At 54.9% G+C, this 23,532-nt stretch overlaps 1 protein-coding gene across 2 annotated transcripts; it reads right to left on the bottom strand.

The window, feature by feature from the left end:
- Window positions 1-2,552: 2,552 nt before the first annotated feature.
- MDFI (MyoD family inhibitor) lies at window positions 2,553-19,170 on the bottom strand. 2 transcript variants are annotated; one of them, XM_010587764.2, is made up of 4 exons: window positions 19,050-19,170; window positions 10,552-10,734; window positions 7,117-7,341; window positions 2,553-3,345 (listed from the first exon to the last, which is right to left on the bottom strand). In XM_010587764.2, the coding sequence occupies exons 1-4, from the start codon at window positions 19,117-19,119 to the stop codon at window positions 3,089-3,091; spliced, it is 735 nt and encodes a 244-aa protein (XP_010586066.1). In that variant the 5' UTR covers window positions 19,120-19,170; the 3' UTR covers window positions 2,553-3,088. The 2 variants fall into 2 exon arrangements, with proteins under 2 accessions (XP_010586066.1, XP_003403970.1); XM_003403922.3 differs by having other exon boundaries at window positions 19,090-19,170.
- Window positions 19,171-23,532: the final 4,362 nt, after the last annotated feature.

The following is a 23,532-nucleotide window of genomic DNA, read 5'->3' as shown; positions in this document are numbered from 1 at the left end:
CCTGGTCTCCCTAACACCCCTCACACCCAGACCTCGTGGAAGACTTGAAATGGGCAGGGCGGCTGAGCTGGACGGAGCAGAAACCCTCTCACTGTCCCTCCTCCCCAAGACACAAACAGCCCAGCAGTGAGGGCCACGGGGGCTGCCCCACAGCCATGTGAGTGGAGGCTGGTACAAGCTCAGGGAACGTGATTTGGCAACCCTGTCAAAATTATAAACACACTCACCCGCTTTCAGGAATATTCTGCAGATTTACCTCATTCGTCCCAAAGGGTATGTTCATGCAACCTTGTCCCTGCGATAAATTGGTATAGGACTGTAGTGGATTGAATTGTGTCCCCCCAAAAATATGTGTCAATTTGGTTAGATCATGATTCTGTGGTTGTCCTCTACTTTGTGATTGTAATTTTATGTTGAGAGGATTATTGTGGGATTGTAACACCACCCTCACTCAGGTCACCTCCCTGATCCAATGTAAAGGGAGTTTCCCTGGGGTGGGGCCTGCACCACCTTTTATCTCTCAAGAGATAAAAGGAAAGGGAAGCAAGCAGAGAGTGAAGGACCTCATACCACCAAGAAAGCGGCACCAGGAGCTGAGCTCGTTCTTTAGACATGACGTCCCTGTGCCTGAGAAGTTCCTGGACCAGGGGAAAATTGAGGACAAGGACCTCCCTCCAGAGCCGACAGAAAGAGAAAGACTTCCCCTGTAGCTGACGCCCTGGATTTGGACTTGTAATCTACTAGACTGTGAGAAAATAAATTTTCTCCTTGTTAAAGCTATCCACTTGTGGTATTTCTGTTATAGCAACACTAGATAACTAAGGCAAGGACTGAGCTATCGGCAGGAGCTAGGGGACTGGATGGTGGCTCACCTATTCAGTGAAACTCCAGGGGCCCTTCAATGTGCAAATGAGGATGATCCCTGAGACGAAGGGCTATGTGTTAAAAACAGGGTGCAGGACAGTATGCATAGCACCCTGCCGTCTTTGAAAATATATGTAATACATACATAAATGTTTGTTCGTACGCAGATTACTTCTGTGGCAGAGATCCCTAAGAAACTGTTGCCTGGGGAAGGGGCCTGAATAGCTGAGTTACAGGAGGGCAAGGAGCCATGGACATCCAATAACTAAAGTTATACACCAAATAAACACAAACCGATAAATGAGTATGGGGTCGGGGGTGCTGGGCGGGGAGCAGTTCTATTCTCTAACACATGGGGTCGCCCTGAGTTAGAATCAACTTGATGGCAACAAGTTTGGTTTCTGGGTTTTGGGGGGCCTAGAAGATGGGGCTTCTCTCCTGCTTTGACCTTAACTGTGTGGCCTTAGGCAGGCCACTTCCTCTCCGTGCCCTGAGTTTCCTGTGTGGTCTCAGGTCAGAAAACCTCAAAGTCGGCAAAGCGAGGCCTGTGTATGTGTACGTGGGGTGTGGGTGGTGAGTCCCTCTCACTGCCTGATACCACTTCCTCCTGCTGCACCTGACACCCACTCCCATGGCCCCTATGCCGTTCACTCAGATGACATTCCTTAAGAGCTTGGATTTCATTTTTGTAGTCCTCTTCTTTCCTTCCAGAATCCCTCCAAATCACTCCTGGAAGCAGTGGTGACCAGTTTCCCTTCAAGGCTGTGCTTTTCAAGGCCTTAATTAGCCGTGTCCTCCTAAAGCAAGTGACAGCCCCTCATGCACCCTGGCTCTCTCCTGGCTTCCTCGGTCCACTTGTCCACTGTCCCTCCTCATTGTCCAAATTGCCAGTGTAGCTATGCAAACTCAGACCAGCCATCGCTGGCCGGGGCACACCAGTGGCACTGGACAGATGGTCTGAGGCTCCTGCCAGTCCTGACCCACTTTCCTCCATCCTGAGGGCCCCCTGGCAAATTGAGGGGTGACTGAGGCTGGGCTGTGTGACCCCCATCCAGGCTGTGAAGCTCAGGTGCAAGCCCAGGCTGTGCCAGGCCTGGGGCCACACCCTACCCTGCTCCTGGGCACTACTCTGCTGACAAGGGCGGCACCCTATGCCTTGGAGCAACTTCATGGGGAAGGGCTTCAAGAAGCCGGAGTCAGCAAGAGTCTAATTAATCAAAACTGAACTCATCTGTTGTTAATTAATGCCATGCCAAGAGTTAACTCTTCCCTCTCTGGTCTTCCCCTTCCCTCTAGTGGGAAGACAGGATAATGGCGGGGAGCCAGTACTCCCTCTCGCTTCCCTCCTTAGCAGAGAACCTGAATGAGGGATGGGCCCATGAAAGGCAGGGCAGGTTTCTGCTCTAAGAAAAGCAGAAGAGGAAGGGACCCCAGAAGTCAGGTCAAGGAAGCCTTACGTATCTGGATGCTTCTTAGGGGGCTTCTGGGGGTTGTTTTCATTTGAGAGTTGTGGTTTGTGGAAATTACTCATGGAAACCTGAGATGGACAAATATCTTTATTTACAGAAACAAACAGAACAGACCCTCCCTCCATTCCCTCCCTCTCCCCTCCCCTTCCAGTCTTTTCCACACTGTCTCCCCTCCCACCTCGCCCCCCAGGCCCCCGCCCAGCCCTGCCCTCTCAGGTCAGTGCGTGGGTTAGCCCCCGCCAGAGCCCAGGAAGGAGATGGGGAGGGGCCTGGCTGAGGGTGGGGACGGTGTCTCTTTTCACATTTTGCTGTCCTCTTTTTTTTTTTAAGCCTAGGGCAGCAGGGAAGAGGCCCGGAGCAGTGAGAGGTAGAGAAGCACACAGCCCCAGCCCACCCCGCCCTGCCCAGGGCCTACCCCGCCCCTAACTTTCACAGTGTTCTGCAGCCCCAGCGCCTGGGCCAGCAGCAGCCCTCACCCTGCCCCTTCCCCTTGCTGTCCTAGCCCACTCAGTCCTCGGGGCCGGCCTCGTCCAGCCCTGGTAAGCTAGGGAGGGATGCTGGCTTCTCTGCAGTGGGCCCAGATCCCACAACTGAGGTGGTCCCTCTGTGCACCCTGCTTCTCACCGGGGCTGGGGTTCTGAGAGGGCATTGGGTGGGTGGGAGAGAACCAGGGAGAGGGGGCTTGTCAAGCTTTGTGTGACAGCCTGGGGCTGCCCCACTCAGAAGGCTTTGCTGGAGCGTAGGCTGTAGGCGGGTCAGGAGGAGAAGCAGAGCCCACAGCACTCCATGCAGATCTCTAGGCAGTCTGCGGACTCGCAGCAGGCGTCCAGGATGCCGCAGTCCAGGTCACAGGGCAGGTCGCAGTCAGCGCACTCCCCGGAGCCACAGCAGCAACAGCAGAGGCACGAGTCCTCAGAGCTGCAGGAGCCGCAGGTGGCGCAGTCCAGGACAATGTTGCACAGCGTCAAGAACTCGCAGAACAGGCAGGACAGGATGCAGTGGACGCAGCAGTCTGCAGGTGGAAGGAGAGAGTGGGGTGAAGTGGCCAGGGACACTGGGACCCAGTGACAGCAGTAATGGCCAAGGTGTACTGAGGATTCACTGCGTGCCAGGCTCCTGGCTAAGTGCTCTGAGTGCGCTCAGCTCATGCAACCCTCCCCGCAGCTCCAGAAAGTGGGGACTGTAAGGGTCCTGTTTTACAAATGACAGCCCTGAGGCACAGAAGGGTTAAGCACATCTACCCTGTACGTGGCAGAGTGTGAGGTTCGAGCCCAAGGCAGTCTGGATTGTGACTCCCTGTTCTTAGTTCATCCATTGAACACACAATCTGAGCACTGACATGTTCCAGGCACTGTTCTAAGCCCCGTGCAGGAATTAAACTCAGTTAAAACTTCCAGCTCTATGAGGTGGGGGCTACTATTACTCCACTCTACAGCTGGGTGGTGCAAATGGCTAACGTGCTTGGCTACTAATCGAAAGGATGGAGGTTCGAATCCACCCAGAGGTGCCTCAGAGGAAAGGCCTGGTGATCTTCAAAAAAAATCAGTCCTTGAAAACCCTGTGGAGCACTGTTCTACTCTGACACACACGGGGTTGCCAAGAGGTGGAGTCGACTCCACCGTTACTGTTTTTGTTTTTAAACAAATGAAGAAACTGGGGCACAGAGAAGGTAAGCAATTTTAAAATATATTCAGAAGCCTACCACTCTGGTACAAATAAAACAGCCTTCTCTCTGGCCTCCTTACTCCCCCTCCTGGCTTCCTCCCCCACCCCACACCTACTCTCCACACAGCAGCCAGAGGGATCTCTCCTGTGCTTAGAATCCTCCAATGGCTCCCACTTTACTTGCAGTAGAAGCTGAAGTCCGCCCCCCACCCCCTGCACAGCCCCATGTGATCTGGTTCCATGCCTTCTCTGACCTCTTCTCCCACTATCCTCCCTTCTCTCTCTGCTCCTCAGTCCCGCAGGCTCTGTTCCCTCTGCCCTGAATGCTCTTCCCCCACACTCATGCTTGGCTCATCCCCTTACCTCCTTCTTCGCTCAAACGCCAACCTCTCAATGAGGCCTTCCATGACCACCCTAGTTAATATTGCAGCCTGCCCGCCCCACCTCAGGCCTTGCCACCCTCTCTTGCCCTGGCCTCCTTTGCCTTTTTGCCATCGTACTTATCACCTTTGAACATACTACACAATTTTCTTGTATTTATCCTTGTCTCTACCTACTAAGGAGCCCCGGTGGTGCAGTGGTTAAGAGCTCGGCTTCTAACCAAAAGGTTGGCAGTTCGAATTCACCAGCTGCTCCTTAGAAACCCTATGGGGCAGTTCTACCCTGTCCTGTAGGGCCACTAGGAGTCGGAATCAACTCTAAATGGTGAGCTCCACAAAGGCAGGTCTCTTTGTCTTTGTCCACTGATAAAGCGCATTCCCTAGAACAGTGCCTGGTGCATAGTAAGTAGGAGGTGCCCAATAAATGTTAAATGAATTAATGCACGAACTTGCTCTTGGACACACAGGTGGTAAATGGTGGAGGTGGGACTTGAACCCAGGCCAGCTGGCTCCAGGGCCCATGCTCTGAACTGCTTTTGTGCAGTGGAGATCCTGAGCTGCCATTCCTTGAGGGGCCAGGCCTTGGGGCAGTGTTCAGTTCCCCTGACCAGCTGGAACCCTGGCACAAGGCTGCTAGTCCTCTGGGAGTCTCATTCTGCCAGGGAGGGTCTGACTGCCCCCTTCCCTCATTCCTGTGTGGGGGAATTAGGGTTTTGTACAGCTGGTATCCATACAATCTGTCCCCTAACTGGATCAGCTCTCTTCAGTTGTAAATCTGATGAGGTCATTACCTTGTTCAAAATTCTTCAATGACTCCCTGTTGCCCTCAGATAAAGTCCAGGTCCACAGCACCATTTACAAAGCCTCAAGGCTTCAAGAGCCCCTGCCTGCCTGGGGTCTCACCTCCCACCATTCGTCACCTTGAACTTCATCATTTAGCCACATGAAGCCATTTCTCAACTATGTTTATGCTCTCCTAGCTAGATACTCCTACTCATGCTTTAAGACTTGCTAAGCTGTTACCTCCTCCAGAGAGCCTTCCCAGACTTCCTTCCCCACTTATCTGGGCTGGTGTGGGTGTCTTCTTGTGCTTGCATAACCTCCCTTGTGTGACTTTATCACGTATTTAGCATATCATATGGTGATGACCTGTTTGTGTGTTTCTGAAGAGAGCTTTATGAGGGCATGGACTGGGGTTTTGACCTCTGTGCCCAGCACAAAGCTGGGTGCCTGGCACATGAGTGTTGTTACTGGCTGGCATTGAGTCGATCCCAACTCATGGTGACCCCGTGTAAAATGGAATAGAATGCTGCCCAGTCCCGCGCCATCCCCATGAGCAGCTGAGGATCAGACCATTGTGATCCATAGGGTTTTCATTGATTTTTGGAAGTAGATCCACCAGGCCTTTCTTCCTAGTCTGTCTTAGAATAGAAGTTCCACTGAAACCTGTTCAGCATCATAAAACTCCCCCCCCAAAAAGAAAAAAAAAAAAACCTGTTGCCATCGAGTCAATTCTGACTCATAGTGACCCTACAGGGCAGAGTAGAACTGCCCTATAGGGTTTCCAAGGAGTGCCTGGTGGATTCGAACTGCCAACCTGTTGGTTAGCACCTATAGCTCTTAACCACTGCACCACCAGGGTTTCATAGCAACATGTAAACAACCGCTGACATATGAGTGGTGGCTACACATGAGGTGCACTGGCCAGGAATCAAACCTGGGTGTCTCACATGGAAGGTGAGAATTCTACCACTGAACCACTAATGTTGTTGTTGGGTGGCACTGAGTCAATTTCAACTCATAGTGACCCCATATGACAGAGTAGAACTGCCCCATAAACTTTTCTTGGCTGTAATCTTTATGGAAGCAGATTGTAAGGTCTTTGTTCCATGGAGCCACTGGGTGGGTTCAAACTGCTGACCTTTCAGTTAGCAGTTGAGTACTTAACCATTGTGCCACCAGGGCTCCTGAACCACCAATACTCCTGCATAACTCAAGCTGTCGGGCAGAACCTGTTCTATGAGGTGGGAGGGTTTCAGAACACATAAGGTGTAAGTGTGATGACTGTATATTGAATCCTGTTGGTAGAGGATTAGGCCAGGATACCCCAACATAGGCAAGAATTGCTTAATAATTCTGGGCTGAAGGTCAGGCAGCCAGTGAGCTACAGGCAGCTGTGCAGAATGGATGCCTGGTGGGTGAAGGGCTGGCTGCCCAGGGAGGCCCCAGAGAGGATCTTTGCATTACTGAAACACCAGCTGGTATATCTGGGTCCTCCACCTTCTAGTGCACCATATAGTTCCCTACCCCTGCCCCCAGCTAAGCATCTGATGGGCACCATTTTATTCTGCTCAGTGCTCTTCTGCTCTCGCTAAACAGATGGTCCACCCCTTGAGAAAAATTTCTGCTGCCAGAAATGGGGTGGCATAGGCTGGATCAGCTCAGAGGGCTCCATTTCTTGCTACAGCAACCCTGGGAGGGCAGGGATGGGGAAGGGCTGGCCTTGATGGTGTGCCTCACTTTACCCAACAGGGGTACTTTGCAGGGTTCTCACACTTGAGTGTGCCTCAGGCTCTGGAGGGCTTATTAAAGCACAGGTTCCTGGGCCTCAGCCCCAGAGATGTCCATTCAATGGGCCTGGAGTGAGGCTGAGTCTGCACCAGCAACCAGGTGACGCTCATGTCACTGGTCTGCAGATCCGCATCTGGCTTTGGACAGGTGGGATGGAGAGCTCTTACCTTCCTGCGCCTGGAGGGGGATCTGGGGAGCGGCAGATTTCGTGCTGCCCTTGCTCTTCTTGCTGCCCTGGCTGGCAAGAGATGGGTGGGTCTGCAACTTCCGGTGGGCCTTGGGGCCACCCAGGGCACCATTCCCCACCCGCCTGGCGTCACTCAGCTCCGAGGGGTGGCCAGAGCCGTTCGGCAGTAGTGGGGTGCAGCCCAGGGGGTTCCCCTGAGGCTGGCCTGGAAAGATGAAAGAAAAGGTGATGGGGAAAGGGTGGGGGCCTCCCAGCTCCCCAGAGCCCTGCTTTACTCTTAGGTACACCACAGGTCACCTGTTGTTGTTAGATGCCGTCAAGTCGGTTCCGACTCATAGCGACCCAACGTACAACAGAATGAAACACTGCCCAGTCCTGTGCCATCCTCACAATCGTTGCTACGCCTGTGGGCATTGTTGCAGCCACTGTGTCAATTCATCTTGTTGAATGTCTTTCTCTTTTTCGCTGACCCTCTACCAAGCACAGGTCACCTAGCCAAACTTACATTGTGCAGATGGGGAAACTGACGCCAGAGAGCAGGACTGCATTACCCAGAAGTGGACCATGCAATAGGAGCAGAGCTGGGCCCGCTACTGACTCTCAGTCCAGTGCTCATTCCGCAACACAGCCCTGCTTTGTTTTCCAGAGAAGACAGAGATGCAAGGTGCAGGGCTCAGACCCTGGACCCCACCCAGGAAGCCTTTTCACCCCATGTGAAATTCATTTTCCTGCTCTTGGGATCCTGCGATTTGGGCAAGAGCAGTGGTTGTATATTGGGGGAGTTGGCTGGGGTCGGGGAGACAGCAATGAAGCGGTTAATCTTCATCTCAGCCTCTGCCAAGCCCCCAGCTGTTTCTGCCCTTCCTGTGCTGGTTGATTTATTGGAAACATCTGTTTGGAGATGAACGCCCTGCCCCTGGAAGCCAGGGGCTCCTCACAGCAGCCCCTCTATCTCCTGCTTCTTCCTCCTGAGCTTTCTCTAGCACCCACCCCCATTCTGCCTCTGTGGGAGCACTGGTAGAAAGAGTTTAATGAGGAGCCCTGGGGATCTGGGTGAGGATGGAGAGAAGACAGGAAAAAGGAAGTTGGCAGGGAGACCCCTGAAGCCAGGAACCTTGGGTCCCTGTCCCAGGCTGAGGGACCAAACTTCAGCTTTATCAGTGGGATGCAGAGAAGCTGAACCTGGACTTCCCCCCACCCGCTCAAAACCCAGTTCCTTCCTGCACCTCACTCAGGGATGCTCAACTGTTCTGTTTTCAAGAGAGGAGGGCAGGTACATGTGTCTATAGAGGGCGTGGCTCAGAAGGGGTCCTGAGAGTTTCAGCAGGAGCCTCCAGCCCTGGGGCCCCCTCGGGGGCACTCTGTGGGGCACTTCAGTGCCTCAGATGCTGGGGTCTGGATCCCCAACTCTCTCTAGTCCTGGCCTCTGTATTTGAATTGTGGTTGGAGGGAGGTGTCCGGGGTACCCTGGAGGCTGAGAAGAAGGTGACCTCCGTGCTTCCCTTGACTGAGGGGGCTGCGCCTTCTCATCAGGGCAGTAGCCATAGCACTGAGCGCTGCCTGAGCACTTACTGCCTGCCAACCTCTGTTCTAAGCACTTGGTATAGTAATCATTCTCTCTTTGAATCCTCTTAGTACCTCTCTAGGGCATTATCTTCATTTGACAGATGAGGAAACTGAGTCCTCGAGAAGTACAGTAGCTTACCCAAGGTCACACACAACTAGTAAGTGGCAGAGAGGGGCCAGCCTAGAGGCTAGGAGCTGGGACTGAGAGGGCAGGGAGGCAAAGACGGGAGCAGAGAGGTTGGGAAACAAGGGACTAGGGGACAGGTGGCTACAATCACAACTACTCTTATAACTAGTAGCTCACTTTTTTTTTTTGAGCAGTTATGCTATACCAGGCACAGTGCTAAGAGCTGTACATGTAGTAACTCCTTAAAGCATCACAACAGCTCTGCTATTGGTCCCATTTCACAGATGAGAAAACTAAGGCCAAGAGAAGTTAAAACTTGCTGAAGACCCCAGAACTAGGAACTGGAGGAGGGAGGGCATGGAAACTGGGAGAAAGGAGACCAAAACAAGGTGGTTAGTAGGGGGAGGATGGGAAACAGGACTCTCTGACCAGGCCCTATGCAGCCGGTCCTGAGGTGTGGCTGGTGCTTGCATTTGGGTAAACAGGGGTAAGGCCATGGGAAGTGGCCAGGCCTGAATCATACTGCCCCCACCTCTTGGCCCCTCGGAGGGTGACTGGGCTGAGCCCTTGGCCAGCCTCAGTGCCCCTTGCCCTGCTGCCTAAACATGGGCACGGTGACCAGAGAGCGGCAGTGTGTGGTGAGCTGAGGGCCCTGGGAGGTGTGGGCAGACACAGAGCCTGCCTGTGGCCATAGCCGTGGGGGTGGCAGTGGGGGCAGGGGTGGGGGCTGAGTCACAGAGCAAACACCCGGGGCCCCTAGACACAGGAGTGTCTGTCCAACTCCCATCCAGTCCCCCAGCTCTGTGGCTATGGCGCTGACCTCTTTCTCTCAATTCTGCTGGTGGGTGTGTCTGGAGGAGACCGAGGGCAGAGCGCTAGCAGGATTTAGTGACCCTGACTTCCAGGGAGTCCAACTTAGCCCCAGATGCCCTGGCTGAAGGCGGCTCCCTGCTCAGCTGTGCCAGCTGGGCAGGCAGGCACAGGAAAGAGCACTGGGCCAGGATACATGGGTCCCCCAGCTTGTGACCGGGGTGAACAATTCTGTGTCTCAGCTACCTCATCTGTAAAATGGGCTTGGCAATACTACCCTGCTGCCTTACCACAGGCTGGCCTGGAGAGCATGTGACATCATTCTGGGAAGGAAAGTTAAAAAGTGAGGATGTGTCTATAGATTTGGGGAACCTTCATAAGTGACTACGAAGTGATTCAGGCTGCTCCTTCCCCTGCTCTTGAGGGGGGGTGGAGAATTCACTCCCTCCCAGGACGGGGCCTGGAAAACCCGAGCCAGGCCTTGGGATGGAGCTGAATGGTGCTCCTTTCTCCCCTGAGCACCTGGGGGACTTTCTCCTTCCTTCTGCCCTTGATACCCTGACAGATGGGCCATCTCAGGTTCCACCCCCAGCTCTGGGCAGCCCTCTTCCTAAGGCAGGACACCTCTTTCCACACAGCCTCATGCTCTCTTGTGCTGAACCACATTGCTCAGAGCCTGTCCACACCCCCCTGCTTACCAATCATTTCATATGTGAAGGTTTTCTTCCTAAACACAATAGGCAGTGACAATGCCTCACACCTCTCCACTGCCCACACGACCCTCCTCGAGGTCCTGGCCTGGCACTGGGCACCTGTAGGCACCCACTACATTTCTTCCAGCCCATCAGGATTGGATTCCCTAGTGGAGCCCTTACATGTTGCCACCACAATCCCCAGGCCCCTAGGACTCACGTGTCACAGCTTCTGTGGGGACATCGAGGTCAGTGCTGTCCAGGGCCTGGGGGGCCCCAGGGCCATTGCCTTGGGGCATGGGGGGCGCTGCCTCCTCCAGGGAGCCCTCCTCTGGAGCTGCCTCCGCAGGGTGAGCAGATTCTGTTACTACCTCCAACCCAGGGAGGAGGGATGGGGTCTGGGCTAGGGAAAAAGCAGATGACTAAGGCACGTTTTCCTGGTATCGGTCCCATGGCCCAGAATTCCCAGTGAGCCCTCATTCTCAGTCTCTTTGCACCGGTCACCCAGGCCTCACCCTATCTGACAACAGTGCCACACCCCAAAACAGAAGGCTCCCAAACCTGTGAGTGAGCAAGGGTGTGTGTGTGCATGTATGTGTACGTGTGTGTGTGTGTGCACACGTGTGCATATGGGGCGTTGGGAGGAGGGGCCAGAGACGTGCAGTGTAAAGGCAGGCTGGGAAAGGAGGCAAAAACATAGATCAGGAGCGAACAGATGGTCAGCAATGGGGAGATAGTGACAGGAATCGAGAGTGACGGGGAGAGAGAATCAAATGGACAGTAAAAGGCAGAAGCAAAGAGAGATAGAGGATCAGAGTGCGGGAGATTGGGCCCAAGGAGAGAGTGATAGAAGCCTGTGACAGACAGCCAGAGACTGGGAGGGAGAGAATAGAGAGCAAATCTGTGAAGCAGAGAAAGATAAAGGCGGGGTCAGAGGCAGAGGTGACGGAGAAGGGAGCATGATGCCTAGAGATATCAAGAAGGAGACAGATTGAGGAATTGGGTCAGAGAGAGAGGATGATAGTGAGAGAAAGAGGCAAAGAGAAACCTTGGGATAAGGAGGCAGGAAGAGAGACAGGGAGACGGCCCAAGAGGGCTGGGGAAGAGGTGAGCCGCAGCCACGTGTAATTACAGTAACTAACTCGGCCCCTCTGTCTAGGGTGGGTGGAAGGCAGAAATGGAGCCACCTTCAAACCCACAATTCTTGAGGCAGTGGCGGGATTAGGCTCCCCTGGGCCCAGGGAAAGAAGGCTATGGGGGATGGGAGGTGGGGGAGGGAGCAGAAGGGGTATGTGTGAGGATCCACTGTGGGGAAGAGGCTGTGAGAGGGGAGGGAGAGGCCAGGAGTCAAAGGCCCAAGGCCCAGGGGGCAATTACAGTATACAGGGTACAACCTAAGCCTCTCATCACCCCAGGTTGTGGAGTCGGAATGATAGGGGCCTCAGGAGGGCACCCCCCCCAAACACACACACAATGTGGGGAGTAAGAGAAGCAGCAGCAGGGGAGACAAAAAGAGCAGAGAAACCCAGAGAATAAAAGACAAATACCCACTCATACACACGGCACAGAGACAGTGAGAGAGAAGAACAGTCTTGGAAATAGAAATGGCATCAACCACGGAGAACAGAAAGAAGGGCTCACATACGGTGGTTAAAAACAAACAAAAAAACAAACCCATTGCCGTTGAGTCAATTCCGACTCAGAGAGACCCTACAGGACAGAGTAGATCTTTCCGGAAGTAGACTGCCACATTTTTTTCCCTCAGAGTGGCTGGTGGTTTCGAACTGCAGACCTTTCGGTTAGCAGCTTAACCACTGTGCTGCCAGAGCTCCTGTCCTTCTCTGAGCTGTCTCCAAACGAGAGAGAGAGAGCAGGAGGGAGATAATTAGAGGGATCAGGAAAGGCTTGGGCATGCAAGTCTGGAGAATGGGAGTGTTGTGTCTTGAGGGGAAGACCCAGTGACTCTGGTTCCTCCATGACCCCTAACCGTTTCTCTGTGACCTCCGGCCTTCAGGGACTCCTGAGGAATCCTTGTTTCAAAGACCCAGGTCCCCTGGTTGGGGTAATGTGGGTACAGAGGCCCCATGTGAGTGGCACAGAGGGAGGCAGGCCCAGGCCGGCAAGCTCACACCTGCCCAGGGAAAACCACAGGCCCTGCTTGGAGACAGGATCTGGGGCAGAGAAGAGGGAGGAGCTGGGGCTCCTGGGACACCTGGTGGGCAGCAGAGTTACCTGCTGGGAGCCCCTCACAGTGCCCACTGCTGCCCCAGGGAGGCATGGGACAGTTCCCTCAGCCCCTTCTGCTCTTTGGGTCTGGAGCCTCAAACCAAGGGGCCTCTGCTCCAGCCCAAACTGTGGCCCACAGGGTGCCAAGGCCTGAAGTAGAGAGAAACTAGAGGAAAAGGGGTGGTGAGGTTCCAGGTGAGGGGGGAGTGAGCACACCTGGGAGTGCCTGGCTTGTCCTGAGAGCTGGCAGGGAGAGAGAACAGCCCCAATACTGCAAGAGAGGTGGTGAGTAGGGGGAAGGAAAGCATGGAGGGAGGTCTGGGCCAGGCCCATCAGCAGGGTCGGTCTTCTGGAGGAGGTGGCTGATTCTGGCCTATCCGAGGTCCTGCCATGGGAAGGGGCCATCTTTTCCTCCTTTGACCTCAGGTTTAATCCTAAGGTCTGGGTGAGAGAGACCACAGGGCTCAGGGAGTGGGTGGGCCTGAGAGTCACTAGGCAAATGGCTGTCTTCATGAAAACAACTGAGGCAGAGCCCAAAGGGAAGGAGGTCCACTGGGAAGAAATGGAGAGGGTACAGGTGCAATGAGGGAGGGTCCAAAGATGTAAAAGTGCAAGGAAAGGGGAAAAGAGGGAGAGAGCTGGGGAGGAGAGAAGGGCCAGCAGAGGGTAATAGCTGGGGAGGGAGGCATAGCTGGCCCCAGAAGCTTCTGTGTGGGCAACTTGCCACCCCAGGGGCTGCCACAGTCCAATTCCAGGAATGTGACGATGGGCCAGGTCCCAGGTCGGGCTCCAAGGAGGTATCAAAGGAGGCAACCGACAGAATGGAAGCACAAGGGACCTGAAAATGGAGCCTCCCCTTCAAAACCTGGTTCGAAGGTTGTTGGTGTGCCTTCGAGTCAATTCTGACTCATAGCAACCCCATATGACAGAGTGGAACTGCCCTATAGGGTTTTCTAGGTTGTAATCTTTATGGGAGCAGATCACCAGGTCTTTTCTCCTGCAGGGTGGCTGGTGGGTTCAAACCGCCAACCTTTTGGTTAGCTCTTCCTAGGTCACCTGGTCATCAGGGATGGGGGCGAGCAGGCAGGTGGAGATGACACCCAAGGAAGAATGTGCTGCCTGCTAGACCATCCCTCTGCCAGCCCTGAGCCTGGTCTGCACCAGCTCAGACCTGACTCTTGGGGGCTAAGACCAGGTTGTGTGAAGAGGGAGGCTCAGGCCGCAGTCCTAATTTCCGGGAAGAGGGGGGAGCTTTTCCAGCCCCATACTCTGGCCTCCAGAGGCATCTTGCCACGGCTCTAGGCCCTGAACCAGGAGTCCTGTGATGTAATGAAAAAGGCCTGAGTGAGGAGCTGGAAGATGCAAGCCCTGGTTTTTACTAGTTACCAGCTCAGGCAAGTTACCAGGACTTGTGTGTAAAGGAGGATCCTAATGCTTATCTCTCAGGGTCTCAAGGAGTAAATGAATTACTCAGATGGTGCCCTGGCATGCGGGGGGTCATATGTGAATCAACCCACCCACCTTACATCGCTCCCTCCCTTCCTTTCTGTGCTATTCAGTTTAATGTTTATTAAGCATCTATGATGCACCTGCCAGTATGTCAAGTAATTAAGAAAGACCAAGTCATCCCTCGGGAGTTCTCTGATGGGTAGGAGGTGGGGCTGCCACATATACTGAGAGGCAAGAGTTATGGAGTCTCTGGATGGTGCAGTTAACAGGCTTGGCTGCTAACAGAAAGGCTGGAGGTTTAAGTTCACCCAGAGGTGTCTTGGAAGAAAGACCTGGACATGTACTTCTGAAAAATCGGCCACTGAGAACCCTATGGAGCACGGTTCCACTTTGACACACACTGGGTCGCCATGAGTCAGAGTTGACTTGATGGCAACCGGTTTATCTGTAAGAATTGTGGAAGCACGGAACACGGGTACTTAGCCTAGATGGAGAGTGGGAGGATGACTAGGAGGCTTCCTGGAGAAGGCAATGTCCACAATGAGTCTTGAATAATTGGCAAGGAAGGGGAAAAGGGCATTTCAAGAACAGCAGCAGCAGGAACCAAAATCCTGGAGTGAACAGCAGTGAGCAGCTGCAGAGGGAGAGAAACCACAGGCCTTTGGTGGGGTTGAGGCAGGCAAGCCTAGAACACTAGCGGGGGTATCGCGGGCCTCGGGGTCATTTTCCAGGCTTCCTCCTGAGGTTACCAGGGTGCATAAGGTGATGTCATTCAGTTCTGTTGTGGAGGGAGTTGCGATTTCTGCTTTCTTGGCCCCCAAGGGTGGGAGAGAGAGGAAGGCAAGGAACAGAGTTTAGGGAGAGTGGAGTCCCCAGCTCAGCCCTCTTCACCCAGTGTGTCCACTGTCTGGGGCAGCCTCTCCTGTGTCACTTCCAGGATTGCTGGCCTTGAATTTGGGTTTTCTTTTAGGGCAGTATAGAGAGCTGAGACCCAGGCACAAGAAGGCCCCTCCTACAGGAAGTCTGCCACTTTAGGGTGCCCATCGGCCCTTGTACGGAAACCAGGGAGGAAAGAGAACCAAGTACAGTATTTTGAGCTGAGAACACACAGAGTGCCAGACCTCCTGGAGCCAGGAGGGGCAGCGAGGGGCAGCTGAGGTAGCAATGCCAAGGACAGACGAGGAAATCGTGTCAAGTGCCCAGAGACATGGGAATAGAATAAGAAGGAATAAGAAACCACATGAAGGCCTGACCTACGAATGGGAAAACTGCCACAGAGAGCCCAGATCCCGAGACACTGGCCCAGGACACAGCATCAGCTTGGAGCGGACACTGCAGCAAAGCCAGGCAGAAGGTGGAGCCCAAGTGCTCACACGTCAAGAGACCAAAAGAGCCCAGTTCTCCATTTTGTGACCAAGAGACACCGCTGCCTAGCTACAATGGGGAGAACATCTCTAACGGGAAACTTCTACGAAGATGTTCAAGAGGATAGAAATGTGGAGGGGGCTGGAGGGAGGGAAGGGGCGGCAGCAAAGGCCAAGAAGGGCCCCTATGTGGATGTGCAATTCATGTCCTGCATAAAGGCGCCTGCTTACGGTGTGAGGTGGGTGGGTCTGAAGTCCCTGGTTGGCGCTTCTTCTTTCTAGTAGCTGCCAGCTGCTTATCCAGCTGCACACCTGCTCCATCTGATGGAGGGGAGGGGTGCACTTTTTTCTAATTCTCACAGAGGCGTCATACATGCTGGTGGTGTCTCTAAGCAGAAGGCCTTAGCCCTGCATCCGTCCTCTCACGGTTCCACAAGGGGGAAATACAGAGAGGCAGCAGCCCCTTTGCCATGAAACTCTCATACCCCCACATAAGCTAAGGTAAGGTCAATGCCCCAATTTCTGGAAAGACAGCCTCAAACAGAATAGAAGAGTCATGTTTAAATCTATAAGCCCAAGAGGAAAGGCTGAGAGACCCACAACCTCAGCAGGGACCTTGTGGGCGCCTGCTACCTGCTGCCACCAAATTGAGGGGTGGTCCTGGGCCTCGAAGGTACAGAGGAACCTCTTCCAGGTGGGATGGGTTTACTCCAAGCCTGGACAATGCCCACAGTCACCAGGCCCCTTGCTGGGGTAGAGAGAAGCCCATGTTCGGGACCTCCAATACCTGGTCCCTCCAGTCCAGCCCTCTCCATTGTCCTTGTGGATAGTGAAACTAGGCTTTCCCCTTGGTACTCTGACTACCTCTGGAGAGTGAGGGCCAGGACTTTATTTGGTCCGAGAGTAGTGGCTGGAACCCCACACTTCAATCACTCCTTGGCCTGGCATTCAAGGGCTTGGTCTACGTCTTCAATCTAATCAGCGTTCAAAGATCCTGTGTTGAGGCAAACTGATCTCTCCAAGGACCTGGGCCACCACAGGGCCTTCTGATCAGTCTACCCATGCTTATACTGTTCCTTTGACCAGAAGGTCTTACCTCCTTTCTCTCCCACTCCCCAAATTCAACTCACCTTCATGACCTAGCTTGAGCTTCACATTTTCCTGCAGAAGCCTTCCCTGATCTCCAAGCTGATAGTCCCTCCTCCAAGAGGCCCACTTACTGAGAACTTAGCACTCAGTATCACTTGTTGTGCAATGTAAGTTGGTCGTGATGTCCTGGCTCCTCAACCAGACTAATAACCAACTCACCAACTTGGGCTGGGGGGCAGTGTTGGTATTCCTCTCTGCATCCCCAGTAGGCACCCAGCAAATGTCTGCTGGTGAATTCTGGAGTATGGAATGCCCCAGGTCAGGGGAAGGAGAGAGTGAGGGTCAAGCATTAAGGTGGCATCTGGCCCTGAATCCCAAGAAGGCTGGAGAATGTGGACTCTCTTGAGGCGGAAGTGGTTAATGTGAACTCACTGGTCCGAGTCCCAGGCCACCAGGCTGAGGACTTCGGAGGGTCTGAGCCGGCCAGTTAGGCTGCGTCTGGTTGGTTTTATTTTAGGTCTAAAGGCTCCAATTCCCCAGGAAATTCAATTTAGAACCAAGAGCAGGAATGTGACGCCCCAGTGCTGGGCAGAAATCTGCTGTGAGTTAGGGAGCCAGGCTCCTGGGGCTCTCAGGGGTGGGTGGGGAGGAGGCCACTGGGGGAGCCAAGGGTGTATGGGCTTGGCCACCTGCCCCAGGCAGAGCTGCCTTGAGTCCCCCAATGTGCCCCATTTGCATCTTTGGCAGCTGAGGGAGGGACCTACATGCTCCCTGTTCTACCAGCAGGGCCCCCCCGGGGCAGCGCTGTGGCCTTGCTGTTCTGTCAGTACTCAGCAGGGAACGTGGGGGATTCTGGTCTTGGATTCAGGCGTCTGTGGGGTTTTGGCTGGGTCTCCTGCGGTTTGGGCTTCCTGGGCAGCAGGCACATTCTCCCAAGGCGGCTGCGGCAGAGCAAGGCCTCTCATGTTATGAAAGCAGCTTTGTCTGGCCCAGCCCAGACTGAGGGGCTTGCTGAGGGGCTGGGGGGCCTCAAGTTACAGTCCAGGGTTTAACCCTCCTAGTGGACCATCTTGGACCTTGTCCCCTGCCTGAACAAATTTAGCCCCCTCCTCCCCCTGCTGGAGCTGAGAATGGATCAGGCAGGGGAGGAGATTGTGGAAGGAGGAGGCTGGAGGAAAGAGCAGAGAAAATGGATAAGGGGAGGAAGAAAGTAGGGAAAGATGAGAGGATGGGGAGAAACAGGAGGCTGGGAAAGAGAGGAGGGGGAGAGAAGCCAAGAGGGAGGACAGGAGGCTCCCAGACACAGAGGAAGACCCTTTCCCCTTGCCCCCAGCTCTCTCTCCAAGCTGAAGGATCCCAGTTCTTAGTGAAGCTTATTCTCCACAAATCTCTGCTTAGGGGCCCTCATGGAGAGAGGAGGGAACTGAAGGTGAGCAAAGATGCTCGGCAGAACGTAGTCTCAACTATGTGTTGGCCCCTGGCCAGACTCACCCACTTGTCCTCACTCCAGTTGAGGGGACTGCCCCACCTCCATTGTCCTGGGGGCCAGAGTGCCAGCGTCTGCACCAGGTAGACCCAGAGATCAGCTGAGCTGAGACCAGCCTTTCAAAACAGACAAGCCCCTGTGGGCGGATGTGAAGACTGAGGCCTGAGAGAGGAAGGGACCTGTCCCAGGCAACGCAGGGAGTTAGTGTGTGAGGTCCAGGGCTAGAATCTTCATTATTCAGAGAAACAAAGAAGGAGAAGGGGGGCAGAGGAGAGGAAAGCAAAAGAAGGAAACTGACCTAGAGGTGGGATCAGAGTCAGGAAATCCGGGTTCACACTCCTGTACCCCATTCCCTCCCTCTACAAATCCCAGATGCTCCTGACTTCTCCCTGACCCAGTTTTCCATGTAAGTCTGAGTTTACAAATGTCTACAATGAAAGGAACAGACTGAGAGCCACAGGCTGGTTGTGGCTCCAGCAGGAACCCAGGGTAGGATACAGACCCGTGGTCTTGGCGGGGGCAGGGGGCATTTCACCTGGGTTAGTGGGTACTGGGCGGAGATAAGTGTGATGAGTGAGTGTACGTGTGTGCGTCTCTGCCTGCAGAGTGGAGATCGAAGGATCTGAGCCGCCGAGAAGAGAGGAAAGCAAGCTAGATGAGAGAGCAAGAGGGAGGGGAGGGGCCGGGTCTTGTACAGGATCACCGTGGACAAAAGTTTCAAAAGTTTTCGGGAAGCGCTAGCTCAGGTTGGACTGGTGAAAGGGAGGGAGAGACCTAGACACCCCCACCTCCCGCCTGAGGCCCCCATAAATATTTACTAACTGGGCAGTACCAGTTAGGACACAAATCCCAGACGGACAGACAGACACCACTGGGTGTGAGTGTCTGGTGTTCGGGGGTGGGAGGTGTTGGAGCCAACTTGGCACAGACACCGCCTCTATTCTGGCCTAGCTCCCCTCACCCCAACCCTCCACTCTCTGAGAAGCCAGTTCCCACCCCATACCCGAACTCCTCGCCCCCACCCCCACGTAAGCTCCGGGAACCATCTCCGAAGTCTCCGGGAGGAGCGAGAAAACTCGCCACCCCCCTCCCCCAGCCGCTTACCCCACTCTGGTCCAGCCTCGGTCTCCAACCCCGATCCTACCTGGGTCTGGGGCTGCGCTGGGGGCTCCATGGGGCGCGTCACAGTGAGGTGAGCGCGGGCCACTCACCTGGGACATCGGCCCGGGACCTGCGGAAAACAGGCTCAGCAGGCAGGGCCGATCTTGCCTCGCGAACCCCGAGCTGCGCCAGCGCTTGAGGGAGAAAGGGGCCCAGGGGGTGAAGGAGTGGGATCCAGCCGCAGACGCGCGCCTCCCTCCTTTCCTTCTCCAGCGCGGCCACCGACCAACTTACTTGTGCAAACCGGTGCTACTCTGTCGCCCAGCCCGAGTCACGGCGCGGAGCCCGCCATGCGCGCCTGCAGCGGGCGCCCAGCCAGCGCCCCAGCCGAGGCCACTCGGTGCTTGCCCGGCGCCCCCTCCCCTCACTTGCTCCTTTCTCCCATTTCGGCGCCAGCTCGCACAGCTCGCCCCCTTCCTTCCTCCTTCTCTCCTTCCAGCCCCCTCGCTCCTCCCCTGCTCGTCTCTCTCCTCCCCTCCCCTCCCCTCCCGCCCACCCTCTGCCTGCCCCCTCCTCGTCTTCCCAGCGGCTCCCCAAGTCCCCTCCCCCGCGCTGAGCTCCGCGCGGCCAGGGCCGGACACGTCTGTCCGCGGGGCGTCGCGGCCCGAGCCCCCACAGGAAGCCGACTCGGCGCGTTTCCTCCGCGCTCTCGAGCGAGGCCCCAGTCTCCCCAAACCCGCCCCTGCTTGAGACCCAGAGCCCCGCAGGGCTGCAGAGGGGCTGCGCATTTCCTTCGCCTGTCCCAAACTCTGCAAAAGTTTGCGACACATCAGGAGAGAGGGAGAAACCACAGTGACCACATCACCTTGGGCCAATTGTCTGGATAATTGCGACCCCCAAATTCTGTTGTCCCAAAGAAGGGTGTAAGCAAAATTCCTCAGGCACCCTTCGCTCAGCCCTTCGGCCTCTGCCAGGGGTCCTAAGCCGGGTTCCCAGGATCTGGGGCCCAGAGACCACCGCCTTCCCTGCCAGAACTTGTCCCTCCGGAAAATCCGGTTAGGGACTCTCCTTCCGTCGTTCCCTCCACTGTCCTCTGGCAGCCCTGAGCATCCCTAACCCCCACCCCCACCCCCACCCCATTAGCTGTGCGTGAGAACTTGTGTCAGAAAACCAACTTTGGAGATAAGGAGTGGTTCTCCAAGTTCAGCCCTTCTTTCAGCTCCAGACGAATCCGAGGCCTTCTAGGGTGGGGGTGCGTGGACAAAGGGGAGGGAAGGGGACTCTCCCTGCGGGCCAGCTGGGCCACACATGTGGAATTGTGAGCTGGGTTCCTCCTCAGGGGTGTGGGAGTGGGGAGGCGCCGCCGCTAGGCAGTCCGAGGGAGTTCAGGGACCCTCAGCGTGACCCCGAGCCCAGCCCCCCGAGAATGGGGAAGGGTACGGAGTCCGCGGCCTGCCAAAGTGGACCTGGGCTGGCCCGTGGGATGATTTTCAGGTGGGGCCGACCGCTGGGGTGACAGCGTTTTAGCCATACACGACCCAGCCAGCCTCGGAGCTGCGTCTGGGCTCCACACCACTGGGTCCAGTGAGCAATTAGGGCGGCGGCAGCGGCGCCAGGCCAGCTCTCCGAGTCCCGCGTTACGGCACGGCCGGGTCTTGAAGAGCAGCTGAGGCGCTGGGGGCCGGGTGAGGGACTCAGAGCTTCTCCTTGGTGTCCCCCCGCCCCTCTCAGTCGCTACTTACGGTGCTCACAGGTCCTCGGGGCGCCGTCGGGGCCCGGAGCAGCGTGGCCCCCACGGCGCCAGCCGCGCTCTCGCCACCCGCGGCCGCGTCCCGGCGCTGGGCCGGGGTGGCTGCGGCGGGGAGAGAGGGGGCCGGGCCGGAGGAGGGGCTCCGCCCCCGGGGCCGGGCTGCGTGCTGCGGGGGCCTAACCTTCCGACCCAGGAGTGGGCTCTAGCGGGGTGCTGTCTGGGAACTCTGGGGAGCGGGGCGGACTCCCCTTTTCTGGCACGGGCTGAGTCACCAGGACACGCCCGCGCCGGGCTTGGCAGCAGCTGCATTCTTACAGGCTTACCTGGGCCCACGGGCTGGCTCTCACCCACCTCATGGGTCAAATTGGGGTGTGGGCCTTGTCTCTGGGACAGCCCCTACCGTTTCACTCTGTCTTTTCACTGCATACAGGTCCTATCGCCAACCACAGACCCCAGCGTACGCCCCACCAGAGCTTCTCAATCTCTATCCAGGGCCCCATAATTCTGGATCAGCCCAGCCCCAGCGTTACTGTCCTAGGTCGTCTGCTTGATCTCAAAAGCCCCCCTAATCAGGCCCAGTACCAACTAACTAATATGTCTGGCTTTTTGGAAATGTAAAAATATAATGTAAATTTAATACCCACATGCTGGTTACACAGGTGTGCTCAGTTTGTGAAAATTCAGCAAGCTGAACATTGAAGGTACATGCACTTTTTTGTATGACAACTATTATACTTGAATTAAAAGTTTAAAAAAATTAACACTCGTTAAAATCAATATTGGTAGGATGTGATGGCCAGGCATCTGTCCTTGGCATGGGCCTCCAGTTAGATCCCAGCTCCACCATCCTCTGTGTTTCCTTGGGGGAGCAGCCTCACTTCTCTGAGACAGTGGGTGTGAGCAATGGGCCCTCCACGTGTTACCCAATTATTTGATTATTACCCAGGACCAGTACTAGGGGTGAGGCTAGTGAGGCCTCGGGTGCAAAATTTAAGGAGGTACTGAGAGAAATACCTGGCAATCTACTTCTGTCAGGATTACAGCCTAGGAAACCCTGTCACATGGGGTCCCTATGAGTCGAAAATCAGCTTGACAGCACTCAACAACAACGACAAAAGAGAAAGAGTATTTTGATGCATTATTAAAAAAAAAAAAAAATCAGCCAGCTGTCTGTTTTTGTAAGTCAACTTTTATTGGAACCAGAGCCCGGTTAGGGAGAATCAAATGAAAGAGTCTTGCAAGTTCAGGGTTGGAGCCTGTCTTTATTTAAAATGTTGATATTTTGTTCATCCTGGGCTTTTTTTTTTTTTTGGCATTAATTTTGATTTTTAAAAATGTATAGTAAACTATTGCTTATCTTAATTACTGCATTTTTTGGTGCCCCTTTAAAATTTACACCTGAGCCAAGTGCCTCACTCTCTCCAGGCCTCACATGCTTTGCCCTAGACCTGGCCCTGTTACTCTCTCTTCCTGAGCACCCTGGCCAGGACCCAGGGTGAATGATCGGAGGTTGGGGATGACTCCCCTTTTTTCCCCTCCCCAACCCCAACTCCCCAGCAGCAGGTGGGCTTTTCACCCAAGCCCAGGCCAAGCTTTCCTGGGGCCCACTGATTAGTCCAGAGTAAAAGGAAGTCCTTCCAATGGCTTTCAGGCCCCCATGACCTGGGCTGTACCTGTCTGGGCCTTCATCTCCCCTCACTCATTCCCTCCCAGACATGCTGCTTCTTCCAATTTTTTTCTTTTTTTTAAACTTGCCAGGCGTGTTCTTGCCTCTTTGCATTTGGTCTTCCCTCTGCTTAGAATGTGCTTCACCTAAATGTCTACATGGCCCCCTTCCTCATTTTCCTTAGTTCTCTGCTTATGTCACCTCAGAGACGCCTTCCCAGACCCCTCACTCTCTGTCCTCCCCTACCCCCATCAATATATTCTCCATTGACCTTTCACCACTTGACTTATTATATGTTTGTTTGTTGGTAGAATGAAAGCACCGCGAAAGCAGGAGCCTTGCCTTGTCCACTAACTAGTGTATTCCCTAGAATTGTGTCTGCCACAGAGAGCTCAACAAACAGCCCCAGTCTCACAGAAGGGAAAACAGAGGCCAGACAGAGGAAGGGACTAATCCAATTCACACAGTTAAGTAGTAGCAAAACCTTACTAAACCTCACCTTTCCAGATGCCCAGCCCAGTTCTCTTTCCTGCCCCCAGAGCTGATCCCCTTCTCCCACCCCCAAAGCCTTCCAGGCAGTGAAGGGTAACAGTCCCTCTTACATCTGCTGTGCCCCCCGCCCTGCCCTCCGAAAGTAGAATGGGCCAGTCCAGGACTCTGCTGTCACAGTCCTTTCCACATAACTGTACTCACAAGTCCTGGCCCAGTGCCAGGCCCTGGCGCCCACCCCTTCCCTGTGTCTGTCCAGCAGGCATGCAGTTCTTCCCAGGCTTCCTGTCTCTGGCAGAGGGCCAGTGGGCTGCCGGGCTGGGCTCTGCAGCTGGACCACAGCTGCGGTCTCAGTACCCTGAAGAATGGGGAACAGGACACTATGGCCTTAGAAAGGGACAGGGGAGGGGCTCCACCTCTCAGAAGAGGGGCGTACAGAAGGGCATGTGTTTGTGTGTGGTGGGTAGAGGCTGCCCAGTAGGGATTGTGAACCTCCAGTTCTCCTCCCCCATGCCCTCCCTAATGGGCATTGAGGTGGGGATAGGGTTCTAACCCTTTTCATTCCAGGAGGAGCTGGTGCC

The sequence above is a fragment of the Loxodonta africana genome, chromosome 1 (assembly GCF_030014295.1).
Source record: "Loxodonta africana isolate mLoxAfr1 chromosome 1, mLoxAfr1.hap2, whole genome shotgun sequence".
NCBI classification, from domain to species: domain Eukaryota; kingdom Metazoa; phylum Chordata; class Mammalia; order Proboscidea; family Elephantidae; genus Loxodonta; species Loxodonta africana.
The sequence above is the reverse complement of the archived record's forward strand: the minus strand, read 5'-3'. Positions and strand labels throughout refer to the sequence as shown.

Excerpts from the sequence above, each read along its gene's own strand:
- MDFI (XM_003403922.3), bottom strand. The coding sequence starts at position 19,165 with ATGTCCCAGGTGAGTGGCCCGCGCTCACCTCACTGTGACGCGCCCCAT. Across the intron at positions 10,735-19,089 it reads CAGCGCAGCCCCAGACCCAG|CCCAGACCCCATCCCTCCTC; the intron begins GTAGGATCGGGG and ends CTTTTTCCCTAG. Across the intron at positions 7,342-10,551 it reads CCCCACAGAAGCTGTGACAC|GCCAGCCTCAGGGGAACCCC; the intron begins GTGAGTCCTAGG and ends TCATCTTTCCAG.